The sequence below is a fragment of the Calliphora vicina genome, chromosome 4 (assembly GCF_958450345.1).
Source record: "Calliphora vicina chromosome 4, idCalVici1.1, whole genome shotgun sequence".
Lineage (NCBI taxonomy): Eukaryota > Metazoa > Arthropoda > Insecta > Diptera > Calliphoridae > Calliphora > Calliphora vicina.
The window spans coordinates 62,229,895-62,245,046 of NC_088783.1; the positions used below are offsets into that span (position 1 = coordinate 62,229,895).

General features: G+C 35.1%; 3 protein-coding genes across 3 annotated transcripts; 1 reads left to right on the top strand and 2 right to left on the bottom strand.

Annotated features, from left to right (window-relative positions):
* Positions 1 to 1,095: 1,095 nt before the first annotated feature.
* Positions 1,096 to 8,057, top strand: LOC135956461 (basic proline-rich protein). The gene is made up of 2 exons (XM_065506972.1): positions 1,096 to 2,499; positions 5,232 to 8,057. Exons 1-2 carry the CDS (start codon positions 1,530 to 1,532, stop codon positions 6,806 to 6,808), a joined length of 2,547 nt encoding a protein of 848 aa, XP_065363044.1. The 5' UTR covers positions 1,096 to 1,529; the 3' UTR covers positions 6,809 to 8,057.
* Positions 8,058 to 9,290: 1,233 nt separating this feature from the next.
* LOC135956769 (NADH-ubiquinone oxidoreductase 49 kDa subunit-like) lies at positions 9,291 to 10,754 on the bottom strand. Its single transcript, XM_065507342.1, has one exon. It carries the CDS (start codon positions 10,725 to 10,727, stop codon positions 9,360 to 9,362), a length of 1,368 nt encoding a protein of 455 aa, XP_065363414.1. The 5' UTR covers positions 10,728 to 10,754; the 3' UTR covers positions 9,291 to 9,359.
* Positions 10,755 to 12,492: 1,738 nt separating this feature from the next.
* PIG-T (phosphatidylinositol glycan anchor biosynthesis class T) lies at positions 12,493 to 14,649 on the bottom strand. The gene is made up of 2 exons (XM_065507828.1): positions 14,347 to 14,649; positions 12,493 to 14,263 (listed from the first exon to the last, which is right to left on the bottom strand). Exons 1-2 carry the CDS (start codon positions 14,609 to 14,611, stop codon positions 12,651 to 12,653), a joined length of 1,878 nt encoding a protein of 625 aa, XP_065363900.1. The 5' UTR covers positions 14,612 to 14,649; the 3' UTR covers positions 12,493 to 12,650.
* Between the last annotated feature and the right edge of the window lie 503 nt (positions 14,650 to 15,152).

Below are 15,152 nucleotides of genomic sequence, written 5' to 3' on the forward strand. Positions count from 1 at the left end.
GTGCATAGTTGCCAGATGAATTACATACAAAAACGTCAAAAAAATATGTCACAAATGTTTGTAATAAATTTATTGAATTACTTATTGTAAAGCCCATATAAATAATTTTTTATTTCAGCGTTTAACATTAGAACATAAACGTAACTATATCTATTTTTATTGGATTTTGACGTTTATTTGCGGTTTTTTGGTAAACTTTTCAACACTGGTAATGTCTGTTGTTGAAAAATATTGCCAAATTGTTTGAACTTACTTTTTGTACTAGCTTCAACAACAGAGATGGACATTATGCTGGGGGACAGAATTGTCTCGGACATTATAAAAACGTAGGACATATTGTCATAAATGCTGTAAATAAATTCAATTTACCCACAATTACGACGTAAACCAATTTTATTTGTAAAAAATGTCATAATGAAAAAAACATTTTTTTGAAATCCAACATTTTGCATTTTCTTCATATAATTGATTCTAAGTTTTACAATAACAAAATCATGTACATATTTGTTGTACGAAACCATTTATCTACGTCTTGATGAGCCATCAATTTGTTTACTTTGCGGACAATTTCTTGTCCGTGCATGAATTTGTCTTGGGCAGGAACTTAACATTGACAAAAGGTATCCAAACAAGACAAATTCATGTGCGCACACAAAATTTTTCGTTGAGCGAACAAATTTATGCCTAGTCAAAACGGGGTGTAATTGAGTACGCAATATATAAATCTTTTTGAAAAACGTATTCTTGAAATAAAAAGTTTCAAATGCCATATCGTTATTTTTAATTATATTTAAAAAAAACATCCCTGCATGTTATGGCCATCTGCAAGGTGCATTTAATAAGGTGCCATCGGCAGCACAGCTGATTATAGAAATAGCACGCACAAATGTCAAACTACATATATAAAAAATATCCGCCCGTTCGCTCGTATGTCAAACTCTATATATAAAAAATAAGTGAATTCGCCTGTATTTATTTCAATTCGCCACTGCTGTCACCTTGTTAAATACGCCTTGGCCATCTGGCTATATTAATTTTGTTTTTTGCGGCGAATATTGCACATAAAACGAAGCGAATTGCGAATTTGCAAACGAATTATGTTAGACTCGTGTGTGAGAAGGCGTCGTTTTTTATTTGCAAAAAATTAACAATTTTGTTTTTAGCTCGATAAAATATTGTATAAAAATTAATAAAGAACTATGTGGAATGTGTAAACATGTAAAGGACATTGTGGAAAACATAATAACTTGTGTTTAACAAAAAATTATTGATACAGAAAAAACCGGACATAAAACGAGTACATGCAAAAGCCGCAAAGGCGTTGAACTGTGTAATTAAAGTGTAGAGTAAATTTTTTTTTGCAACTTAAAATTTTGGAAAACCTTGTGATTTGTAGGGGCTCTTAAGTGGATTTAAATAAAAAATCTATAGAAATTAGTTTTTCTCCATCCAGTGCATTAAAAACGGCCAAAATTGTGGAAAAACAGGAAAAAACACCCAAGCGGAAGAAGAAGGCTGCAGCCAGTAAAATGGCTGCAGTCTTTTCGCCGCAACCACCGCCACAACAGCAGGCGGCTGGTCAACCACCACCGGGAGGTATGATGCAACCTCCGCAGTCTACGACTCCCAATTCAATGCAGCCGCCGCAGCAGCAGTCGGTTGTGGGAGGTCCCGGTCCAGGTGGCATGATGGGTCCGGGCGGTGGTGGTCCTGGAGGTATGCCCCCTGTAATGGGTATGGGAGGTCCAGGAGGGCCTCCTATGCAAAGGGGTCCGCCAATGGGCGTAATGGGTGGACCACCAGGAGGACCCGATGGTATGATGGGTGGACCTCCTCCTGGCCAGCATGGTGGAGGAGTTCCGCCACCACCCAGTCCAGCTCATATACAGAAAATACTCGACGAAAATTGTAAGATTATACAAACTATACAAAGCTTCCAAAACATTGGTAAATCGTATGAATGTACTTCGTATCATATTGCCTTGCATAGAAATCTCGTCTATTTGGCACAACTGGCTGACCCCACAATGAATATCAATCAAATCTTGCCGCCACCTCATATTCTTCAAGCCCAAGCCAATCAACAAGGTCCTCATGGTATGATGGGCTCTGGTGGTCCACCACCACCGCAGCAACAACAAAACCAGGGTGGACCACCACCAGGTGCTCAGTCACAAATGGGCGGTCCACCAGGCACACCCGGTATGCCGCCAATGCAACATGATGGTTCTGGCCCACCGCCATCTGGCGGTCAAATGCCTCCATATGGCCAGGGACCACCACAACATCCTGGTATGCCACCAAATGGCAATCAACCACAACAGGGACCTCCTCCCACAGGTCCACAACAACAACCTGGAGGTCCTCAAGGTGGTCCACCGCCACAACAAGGTCCATATCGTGGTGGTCCTCAAGGACCTGGTCCCCAACAGCAGCCACAATCAGTAGGCGGTCCTCAACAGCAGCAACAACAGCAGCCGAATAATAACACGCCAGGAAGTAAGTTAATTACAAAAGCTTTCGTAATAAAAATTTGTGAATATGTTTTATGAAAAAAACATTAGATGGGATAAAGCGGACTAAAAAATATTTTTCCAAAAAAAATTATTTTCTATTTTGGAAAAATTTCGATTGTTCGAAAAATCGATTTTTATTTCAATTATAGAACCCTAGTAATGTGCATACATATTTATAGTAATAGTAATTGCTGCAACAACGTCATAATGCATAGTAAATAAGATGCTTTAATAACGTATTATTTTATTTGGATCATAATGTTATTTTCATTAAAAAAATTAAAAAAAATGTATATCGGTTTAAAAACTAAAACTGCGTCTCCTGAAAAATAAAATTTGTTGAGTTGTGACGACGCTGTAGCAAATGAGCGAAATGTATTTATATTCACAATACTCTATCCCTTAAAAACAAAATAGTATGTATATAATGCACAATTAAAGTTTGGATTATTCTTTCAGAAAGATAAAATACGAGAAAGTCCCTTTTTGTGAATATATGGATAAAATGAAAACAAGTAATATTGTAAGGATGTTAGGTGTATTTTAGATATGGGTTCGTTTCCAGGAAGCGTCAGGAAGAAATTTCCAAGAAATAGGGTGATATTTGTTGGTACAAATTACTGAGCTATTGAAAATTATAAAAACCTATTTAATAAATAGATAATATGGATATCAAACGAGAGACAAAGTCCCATATAACGACTTAGAAACTTCGACCGGAATTTTTTTTTAATTACAAACACGACAGAAATATATGTCGCGTGACAATCATACTAAAGGTTGTACAACAAAAAAAATGCAACCATTTCAACAAGACAACTCTCAATGTTTATGGCTAATATATTGGAAACAACTAATCGACAAAACTTATCTTTTGGACTAAACATATTGCTAATAATATGCTATCGAAAAATGTAAGAAATAAAATTTTCACTGCAAAGCAAGGTTGTCCGTTACCCCTAAAATACTCTTTCAACTCTACCACCAATACCGCTAAGCTACCGTTACCGAAAAAACCGAAATTACCGTTACCGATACAATCTTAAATATCATTACCTCTAAATACCGTTACCGATATTCAATAAATAATTTAAAATTAAAAATACAAATTTTTTATTTTAAAAATTGAGTGTTGAAATCTATATCAAAATTTAAATCGATACGATGGTTATGCGATCACGAATGCGGCAATTAAGCCCCGAATTTAAAATAATTTTTGGCAATGTTATTAATAATTTTAATGAGAGTGAAATTTCAAAGTTATCACGAATGTCGCGTTCGGTACTGTAGAAATGCACATATAAATACATAATGATTATAACTTGAAAATATGAAATATTATTTTTTATTTACATTTAAATAAAAGCCCATCTTAGAAAAATCAAATACACATCTGCTCAAAATAATAGATACACCTAATTGGAAAAAATTTAAATGGCGGTAACATTGAAAATTTCCTCGCAAGCGTTAAGAATACATCATATTATTAAAATTTCTATCTGGCAATGTCATGTCAGTCAAAAATCTGGCAACTATTTGCTTTCATGTTGATTTTTAAAAACGAATTTATTTGAATTACAAAAAATTATTTGCTCATAAAAATAGATACACATCAGTAATTTGTAATTTGTTTATATACAATTTTTTTTTGTGCAATTTTTTGTTCCTATTTACGTGAAACAGTAAGTATAATTTAAATTTTAGCAACAATTTTATAAAAAATAGGACTCTTTTGAAGAAAATGGGACGAAATCATCATTGTACCGAAGATGAGAAAAAAAATTTTCAAACGATGAGAAATCAAGGAAAATCATTACGGGAAATAGCAAAGAGCATAGGAAGATCTTTACATTTTGTCCAAAATGCTTTATCTAAAAAACAAAAAAGAGAAACTCGCGGTAGACCAAAGAAAACCAGTCCAGAAACAGATAGGCGGATCGTCCTTATGGTTAAAAAAGACCCTTTCATATCATCGAAAGCTATTTCTGCGGAGCTATGTAACGAAATCAGTCCACAAACAGTTCGTCGTCGTCTTTTACAAGCTAAATTGCATCGGAAAATATGCCATTAATATGGACATTCCAGCAGGACAACGACCCAAAACATAGTTCAAGATTAGTTAAAAACTGGTTCTTGGAGAATAACGTACCTGTTTTAAGCTGGCCCAGCCAATCCCCTGATTTAAACCCAATAGAAAACTTGTGGAGTGAATTAAAGATAAGGCTTTCGAAGGAAGTTTTCAAAAATAAAGACGATTTATGGGAGAAAACGCAAAAAATATGGTACGAGATTCCATTGGAGAAGTGTCAGAACTTGATATCCAGTATGCCCAGAAGAGTGGAGAAAGTTTTACAAAACAAAGGTGGATATACTGGATACTAGCTTTACTTTAATAATAAACTAATTTTTTTAAGATAAAATTTATTAGCTTTTGTTTAATAAGAATTTTTAAAAATGTATCTATTATTATGAGCACCAAATTTTTCGAAATTTAAGAAATTTAATTTACTTTATAATATTTATTATTAATTATGAAATATTTTGTTTTTGTTTTTTACTCTCCTTTTAACTATAAATAAAAATCTACTGAATTTTTTTTATAATTTTACAATATACCATTATTTTTTTTTCGTTTTTAAAAAATAAATTTTGGTGTATCTATTATTTTGAGCAGATGTGTATATATTTCTTATAATTATTTTTTTTTACTTTTAGATCAACAACGTCCCAATAGTGGACCCACAGGACCAGGTGCCCCACCACCCGGTCAAGGCCCACCGCAACAACAGCAACAACAACAGGGTCCAGGTCAGCAAGGACCACAACAGCCGCAACAGCAACAAGGACCTCCACCACCACAGCAAGGTCAATACAGAGGTGCATATCAACCACCACAGCAACAGCATTCCCATTATCCCGGCTATCCGCCGCAGCAACAGCCCCAGTATCCACCACAAGGTGGTTATCCCTATGGTCCACCAACGCATGGCTACGGACCACCGCCCCCAAATGCACAAACTGGTTATCAACCACATGCCGGTATGCCACCAACATCGGCTGCCAGTGGCCCCCCTCAACAGCATCCTTACGGTGCTAGTGGTCCAGGACAACAGGGTCCACCCGGTTCATATGCTCCACCACCCAATCAACAGTTGCCACCCGGCCAACAACCGCCACCAGGACAAATGTATGGCCCTCCTACGGGAGGTCAAGGGCCCCCACCACCTAATCAGTATGGTCCTCCTCAAAGCGGCAGTGGCGGTCCTCCACCTCCAATGAGTTATGGTGGCTATGGAGCTCCACCACCAAATAGCTATGGACAGGCAAGCAATACACCACCAGGTTCCTATGGACCGCCACCAACCAGCAGCGCACAATCGCCATACCAACCGTATCAACAGGCGGGACCTGGACCTCAAGGATATCCCGGGCAAGGTCCGCCACCACCACCACAAGGAGGACAACCACCACCGCAACCACCCCAACAGGCAGGAGGGCCAAACGGTCCTCCCGGCAGTGGTTACAGTTCATCACCCAGTCCTGGTCAAACACCGCCACCAAACCAACAACCAGCAGCTACTGGTGCAAATGGCCCTTCAGCACAGGCACCACCCACAAGTGTACAGTCTACACCACCACCCACTCAACCGCCAACAAGTAGTGCTGGCACCGCCACATCAGCCGGTTCGTCACAACCACCACAAACTCAAGCTGCCGGACCTCCACAAGCTCCTCCACCAGGCCAAGGGCCACCGACGCCATCATCACAACAACAACAGCAGCAACAGCAAACACCACAAAATTATCCGCCAGCATCGAATAGTGGACCACCACCTTCAGGTCCACAGCCAACATACTCATCACCGCCAGCTACCGGACCCAGTGGAAATCCTTCGCCCTATGGTCAACAAGGTGCTCCAGGTTCGGGACCGCCAAACACTACAGCTCCACCAACTTCGGCCAATGGTGGGCCCGGTCAAGGTCCGCCTCCGCCAATGGGTCCCAATCAATATCAACCTCCACCAGGAGCTCCACAGCCACCATATGGTGGGCCACCACCACAAGGTTATGGACCACCTCCACCGGGTAGTGGTTACCCTCAACATGGATATCACCAGCCGCAGGGCGGCTATGGATCAATGCCACCTCAAGGACAATATCCACCACCCTCGCCTCAAGGCTATCAAGGTTATCGTCCAGCTGGCGCACAACAGATGCCTCCTCCAGGAGCGCCTCCACAAGGTCCACCACCGGGTGCATATTCCTATTACGGCAACCAACCGCCACAGTAAAAAAATAGAACGCAAACGCAACTTGAAAAAGCGTAAGAAAAACTACAAATTTTATAATTTAAGAATCTGTAAAATTTTAACAAACAAAAGTCTTAAAACGAAATGGAGCAATAAGAGATTGTTGCAATTCTATTAACTGCCTGACATTGCATGTATTACTAACAACATTTCTCCTATAATATAAAGGCATGTCTCGAATTAAAACTTGGCCTATATGCATAACTAATTTCGATCTGCGAAATTAAATATTTAAATATTTTTTGCTTGTCGATTTCATTTAAAAAAAATTGCAGTTTAATAAAACAGTTATAAAATAAAAAGCCAACCAATTGAACTAAAATTTGTATAATACACACTTCAAAACAAGTTTTGAAATTTCTTTAAGAAACACATTTGAAAAACTGCCTTACAATTAAACTGCGCTTTATTTTAAAACTAAAATACATAAATATTTCTCTATTTTGTTTCATGACTAGATTATGATTGTGTTAAATAAAATAACTCTCAACTCTAACTTAATTTATAAATTTTCCTGCTAAAATTCTTCTGTACTCTATCTATATATTCTATCTATAATATTTTTAGCTCTAAATTTATATCAACCTCTCTCTGTTTCTATATTTATTTGTGACTTCTTCTAACTTGTAGCATTCTTAACGTTTTATGTTTAAGTCTTAAAATATTGAAGAAAACCTTTTTTGTGTGTTTTTAATCTAAGTTTTAATTTTAATTATGCAAAAGAAAAAAAATCTTTAAAGTTTTACAAAAATTAACTGTTAAATAGTTTTGAATAAATTGTTTTGAACGTTTGAACTTCATTTTGTAGCATTTTTGAAAAAAATATAAAATTAAAAAAAAAAAACAAAAACAATTACAACAATATGATAAACAACAACAAACATTTGTTCTGCTCCCGTGCTTGTCAAATTTACAGATTTTCAAGCAGAAATAGCCAAAAATTTATAATTATATAGATTTTTTGAGTACGACAACGCTTTTCTTTAAATCCTGTCTATATTCTGAAAATTTGGCAAGTTCTGAAACAGATTAAATACAATATTATGTGTCAACTTTATTCAATTTTAAATAATCCATTAAATTAATAATAACACTTTTTGCTATGCATTAATCCTAAAAAAAAAACTTTAACGAAATATATTTAGCCGTATAATTAACGAATTTTTGTGAACAAAAAAGAAAACAATTATGACATAAATAGTCTAAATAAAAATTAAAAAAATCTAAAAAATATTTATTGTTTTTCTAACTCTACTATATTTTTAAGCAGTAATGTACCAATTAAAGCAATTCTAAATGGAAACTCCAACACTTCTGGAAACGAAGGCTATGCCAAATCTTATATACCCTTCACAAGAAAATATTTTAAGATACTTATATTAAGGTAACGATATATATATTCTAGATCGTTATAGATAGCGGAGTCGATATGTTGAAATCTACTTTCCGTAGCCCTCAAATGACTTCCGGCTCGTTTGCTATTTAAAATCGACATAATCGGCCCACAAATGGAGATACAAGAAAAAAACAAGGACAACCTCGATGTTCGACCTATTTTTGAACTAAATCTTGATTACTATATGGACAATATGGATATCCAATAATAGATATTTTAAAGACCTTTGCAACGGCGTATATAGGGCCAATGTAAGTCGGACCTACAATTGGTCAAAATCGAGAAAAATATTTTTTAGCCCGAATTTTTTTTAACGAAAAAAATTTTTTTTACAAATAAATAAAAAAATTTTTTTTAAAGAAATTAAACAAAATTTTCAAAAATAAATTAAAAAAAATTTTCAAAAATAAATTAAAAAAAAAAAATTAAAAAAAAATTTTGTTTGGCTAATAAATTAAAAAAAAAATATTCTAAATTTGTTGGCTATATTAAAAAAAAAAATTATAAATTTTGTTTACCTAAAATATTTAAATTTTTTTTGGAAGTGTAATTTGTTTTTTTTTTTGCCATAAAATTTTTTCACTAATAATTAGATTCGGTACAGCCGAAAGAACTCTCTTACTTGTTGTTATATCATATTTTCCTTATTCTTGTTTTAACTCTTTTATTTGAATTAAAGTTTCTATGTATTGTCGTAAAAGTTGCTCTCAAAAGAACGATATTATATACATTAGGGTGGGTCGATATTTTTCACGAAAAATCGTGTAGCAGAAACGCATTCCACGGAAAATTCTAAGAAATTTTCCCTAAGGAACCATAGGTCTAAAATCAAATCCTATCTTGCCTATCGTCTTTTATCCAATGATATTTCAATATAATTTTTTTTAATAGTTTTTTTATTGGATAAAAGACGAAATTCGAAAGATAGGATTTGATTTTAGACCTATGGTTTCTTGAGGAAACTTTCTTAGAATTTTCCGTAGATTGCGTTTCTGCTATACGATTTTTTACTTTTTGATCCTCCATACAAATCGACCCGGCCTAATATACATATTATGATGTAAACACATTTATATGTATTTATTTTATTAATATTTTAATGCTTTCTTTGATTAAACAATTACAAGATAATAATACTTAACGGTCAATTTCACCAAACACAACATCCATCGTTCCAATAATTGCCACAATATCGGCCAACATGTGCTGGCGTCCTATGCGATCTAGAGCCGCCAAATGAGCAAACCCAGGTGCCTTAATTTTACAACGATATGGGCGACTTGAACCATCTGATACTAAGTAAACACCAAATTCTCCTTTAGGTGCTTCGATAGCTGTGTACGTGGCACCAGGCGGCACACAAAAACCTTGCGTAAAGAATTTAAAATGGTGTATCAAAGCTTCCATCGATCTCTTCATTTCGCGGCGTCTAGGTGGGGTTATTTTGCAATCATCTATTTTAATCTCACCAGCTGGCATTTGATTTAGACATTGTTCTATAATATTCAAAGACTGACGCATTTCCTTCACACGACATAGATAACGATCATAGCAGTCGCCTTTAGAACCAATCGGTATATCGAAATTAACTAAACTGTAGGCATCATAGGGTTGTTGTTTACGTAAATCCCATTTTATACCAGAACCTCTAAGCATGACACCACTAAAACCATAATTTATAGCTTCTTCAGCCGTCACCACACCTATGTCGACTGTACGTTGTAGCCAAATTCGATTCTGACTTAAAACATCTTCCACCTCATCCAAACGTTCAGCGAATTTCGATGCGAATTCATAAATATCATCCATTAAGTGCAGCGGCATATCGGCAGCAACACCTCCCGGACGTATGTAGGCCGCATGCATACGAGCTCCTGATACCCTTTCATAGAATTCCATTAGTTTTTCACGCTCCTCAAACAGCCAAAAGAATGGCGTTAGAGCACCAATATCCAAAGCATGTGTACCAATGGCCATTATGTGATTAAGTATACGAGTTATTTCGGCAAATAATGTTCGTATGTATTTAGCTCGAATTGGCACCTCAATATTTAACAGCTTTTCCACTGCCAATGAATAACATTGTTCATTGCACATCATCGAAACATAATCCAAACGATCAAAGTATGGCAAAGCTTGTAAATAGGTCTTGTATTCAATTAGTTTTTCGGTACCACGATGCAAAAGTCCAATGTGAGGATCACAATGCACAACAGTTTCACCATCTAATTCCATTACTAAACGTAGGACACCATGTGCAGCAGGATGTTGAGGACCAAAATTCAATGTTAGATTGCGCACCTTCTTCTCGGTCGGTGTCATTTGATGATTCCATGGTGGCATTTGCCATTGTGCGGTAACATTGTCAGGATACATTACTGGTGACGAAAATTGTTCCATAAATTCTGCGTCTGGATACCATTTTGCAGCATAACGTCGTTGTAAAATAAATGGTTTGAATTTTGTAATGTTTATCAAAAATCTGTTTCCACAGTTTCGAAACATTTTTCACTGATTAAAAATGCAATGCACACTACACTGTAACTTGCGTCTTAAAGTATAGTTTGGGGTCATAGAGAATTATACATAGAGACGAGACACTACGATTTGTCAAACAAAAATACAACAAAAAATATGTTTGATACAACAACAAAATACATTGACTAGCATGTATTTTGTTGTTGCGAGATAGGTTTTTGACAACAGACTTAGGTTTTTGACAACTACGTCTCGTGTTTATGTTACCCTATGCTTGGGGTGCAAATGGAAACGCTTTATTTTACTCGTGATACCAGGCTTGCTGCCAGTTTTGGGTATTTTATTGGGGATAATTTAAAGTATTTCGGGGATTTTATGGGTCTTAAGTAATTAGTATAAGGTTGTTTTTATTATAGAAAATTTAAATAAATTACCAAAAAGTAAACTTTAGTTCAGGTTCTTTAGATAGAAAATAGAGGTGTTTAGTGTTATTACAGCTGGGTACAATTTTTCTAATATGACAATTTTAAAATCCAAAATGTCGCATTTTATGTGCGATCAAAGTAAATTTTGATGATCGAATTTAATATAACCCAACACTAAACCCAAAAAATTCAAGTACTTGAACATTTTGTTGGAATTTGACGTGAATTCAAATATAATTATATTGAAACTTGAAAAATATTTAAAAAAATTAAATACTTTTAAAATAAACAAGAGAGCTATATTCGGATGTGCCGAATCTTATATACCCTTCACCAAATTATACTTCAGAATAAAAATTTTAAATATTTTTAGGTAAACAAAATTTATTTTTTTCCAGTTTTTTAATTTTTTTGAATCTTTTTTAAAATTTAATTTTTTTTTTTTAAATTTTAAATTTTTTTTTTGTTGTTTTTTAAATTTTTTTTTAATATTTACCGAAAAAAAGAATTTTGGTAAAAAAAAAAATTCGTGTTAAAAAATATTTTTTGCCAAGGTCCAAATTACTATCGTCCTGCATTGTAACACCATTGCAAAGATCTTTGAAATATCTATCATTAGATATCCATATTGTCTATATTAATAACTTAGTAATCAATATATAGGTAAAAAAATAGGTCAAAAATCGATGTTGTCCTGGTTTTTTCCTATATCTCAGCCATTTGTGGACCGATTTTCTCAATTTTAAAATTCCGGAGATATTGATGTATGAATCGTGTAAGTTATTTAGGGGCTTCGGAGAGTTGATTTCAACCGACAGACGGACACGGCTTAATACACTCCGATATCCGATAACTTATATATACCCTTCTCACGAAGGGAAGGGTATAAAAACATGTGGCTTGAAATTATGATTCCTTTTTACTGGATATTGATTTAAAGTGTATTAAAACTGTAATTCTATTGCTTTACACAGGATATAAGGCTTGAATTACAATTGCTTTCAAGCAAAAATGTACTTGTGCAATTCCGAATTGAAAAATACTAGTACTAGGTACTAATTTTACATACGATTTCAAATTTTGATTTGTCTTAATTTTATAGTACTTAACTTTTTCGCTTATTTGTTAATTAATTTAATATGTAATATAATTTTTTCTGAAGAATTGAAAATGTCAAAAGAAACCTAATTGGGGATTTTTTTTTTAATTTTGGTTGGGGACAACGATGCTGCAACTATTATGATATAACGTACGCATGTGCATTTCTAAACCACAACTATATTGACATTTTCTTTTGTTTTGCTATTACTGGAACCAATCTCTGTATGTATGTAATTTGTGCTTACCCGTTTTAAGAATTTCGCAAATTTTTTTTATTTTAAAAAATAATCTTTTTTATTGTAACAAAAGAAAATAATTAAACGCAATTAAATACAAAACGATGGAATAGTTTATAATTTTTTTTGTAAATAATTAATACTAGACTAGTACATTAGAAGCTGTTTATACAGCACTATACCTGGACTTACTTAATTTGCTCACACATTTTAGCTTTTTCGTCCTGCATTGTAACATCTTTGGCCGACGAATTGTTCACAGTTTTGCTCTTCGACTTGCGTAATTTCTTCAGAAACTTACCCACAAACGACTGACCAGCCTCGGAATCTTGTTGCTCCACAACAATGCGTTTGGTGGCGACACTATGAATGGGACCAAAGGCTAAAGCGACCACAGTACAAGCCAGGCAAATAACATTGTAGGGCATACTAAAGTCGGGTGTGGGCAAAGAAAGTATTAAGGTTTCAGTGCGCAATGTTAAAATGTACGAATTTCGTGAGGCATTAAAGGAATCAGCGAAACGATAGCCCGACAAAGGTATGGACGAATAATTACGAGCTATAGGCAATTGGGTGGTTATAACAGCTGATCCCACATAGTGACCATGATTGGCATCCGGTGGATATTCCAGCCATTTCAGGAATATATAGTCAAAATCAAATGATATTTCTACGGATGTTTTTCCCGGCAATTTAAAGGCCAATTCCAAATAGTAGGGTCTCTCACGTTGCACCCCAGGACGGTAATTTATAATCTTGGGTGTAATTAGTTCACCAGTGAGGCGATCACGTATCTTTAGCGTATGCATATAGATGGGCATATACCAGGGTATATTCTCCTGGAGAATAATGGGTAAAACGTTGTAGTGTGTATTGGTGAGATGAGTTATAACTTTACCCCTTTCCTGGCCATTACCCACAATATAGCGATGTGTTAACAGGGGTGGTGGTGATGGTGCGAGTACAACGTTTTGTGGTTTGCGTAAAACCCATGCTATGTTGAAAAGTCGCGATTCTCTAGATGCTTGTATATCGTAAACACCATAGTGTGTGGTGTAGCCTCCACGCGTGGTTGTTGTATTATAGTTGGGCAGCGGAGTAATTTCATATGGCAGAGGGGTCTGCAAATTAACATAAATTTTACTCGAATCGGCCAGAGCACAGTAACCATTCAAACCTTGACCAAACATGCGTCTTAAGGAGAAATCATATTCATTTGCAGAACCCAACAACTTGGGATCATACACTAAATTGGCCGATTCTATGAACTCTAATATACACTCATCTTTGTTATTACAAAGAGTGCGTACTTTAATGGCCAACGAATGATAGTTGGTATTGTGAACATTACCCGAATTAAGTAGCGAAGCAAAGCCATGTTTACTATTACAGGGCAGTAGTTTTTTCCAGGGCGTTAAATTTTCCGTGCAAACAATTTCACGCGGCAAACTCGAATATCTAACATGTTTCTTTGCATTCTTACTCGCCGGACCCACAAATTGTGGCTGGAAACCATAGTTTGGTTTTATAGTGTTAGTTTTATCCATAAAATTCAAAGAGGCACATAAAATACCCGAAAAAGTACTGGTCACACTTTTCCATTGCTCATCTACTGAAGTTTCCGTTAGATTTTCCCCTGCAAACCAAGCCCAAGCTTCAGCACCGGGAGCACTGTCAACAATAGGATAACCCCAAGACTCGTAACGCCAAAGTCCTTGGGTTAAGGAGATGTGCAATTCTTTCACATCCGAATGTAGTAGGATTTCGGCAATAGATCTGGGAATTAATCTAGTATTGTGCACTAAAATATTTCAATTTTATTGTTAGTTTTGGGAATTTACAGTAAATTCTTGCTAAAACTACCGGCCACTATCTTATACTTACAATTTTCCCGCTTTCCATAGTACCATCTTGTAGTAAATTGAAAATAGGTATTAATAAATCCAGACGCCAATGGCTGCACAACTAATTCCTCATGATATTCCTCATTGTTGTTGATGGACTTTGATGGTGGTGCTATTGTTGTCGTCTCAGTCGGCTTTTTGCTTGTCTCACCTAATACTGTTTGTTCTTTGTTTAACTCTTGTGCATTTATAACACAAACGAAAATTGTTACAAAATATACAATATATTTAATCTTTACAATCATTTTTCCTTTTAAACGTTGTTATCAAAATTCATTGCAAAATTATCCTTTTTCGTCGGCGAACGATTAAATTTATTTACAAGGCGAATTCATACAAGGTGACAGCAGGAGGAAATCAGATGAATTATTTTATTTTTTTATATATGGAGTTTGATATTTCATGTAGCCATGCATTATTTTTTATATATGTAGTTTGACTTTGCCATACAAAACTGTTGTTTAGCTGAAGTCATCTTATATAATATTCGGCTTGTACTTGTCGAAAGGTAAAAAGCAAAATAAATTAATAAAGTAGCGACAGTACTACAACAAATACAACATTTACAAAAACCACAAGCAATTTTGTTTTTGGTTTAAGGTCTGAGCTGTCAAAGTTACCTGTTGTTGTTTTTGCTTTTGGGCTTGTTGTATTTTTCGCTACAACAACTACAAGTGAATTGACAGTTCAGACTGAATAAAAAAAATAGTCAGCTGTTCTACTGAGTCTACTTTATTAATTTACTTTGGTAAAAAGTACGGCCATATTGTATGAAAATAGCATGGT

Bases quoted from the DNA above. Each gene is read 5' to 3' on its own strand.
- LOC135956769 (XM_065507342.1), bottom strand. From the start codon at position 10,727: ATGTTTCGAAACTGTGGAAACAGATTTTTGATAAACATTACAAAATTC.
- LOC135956461 (XM_065506972.1), top strand. From the start codon at position 1,530: ATGGCTGCAGTCTTTTCGCCGCAACCACCGCCACAACAGCAGGCGGCT. The intron at 2,500-5,231 runs GTAAGTTAATTA...TTTTACTTTTAG, and splicing joins GAATAATAACACGCCAGGAA to ATCAACAACGTCCCAATAGT.
- PIG-T (XM_065507828.1), bottom strand. From the start codon at position 14,611: ATGATTGTAAAGATTAAATATATTGTATATTTTGTAACAATTTTCGTT. The intron at 14,264-14,346 runs GTAAGTATAAGA...GAAATATTTTAG, and splicing joins CTATGGAAAGCGGGAAAATT to TGCACAATACTAGATTAATT.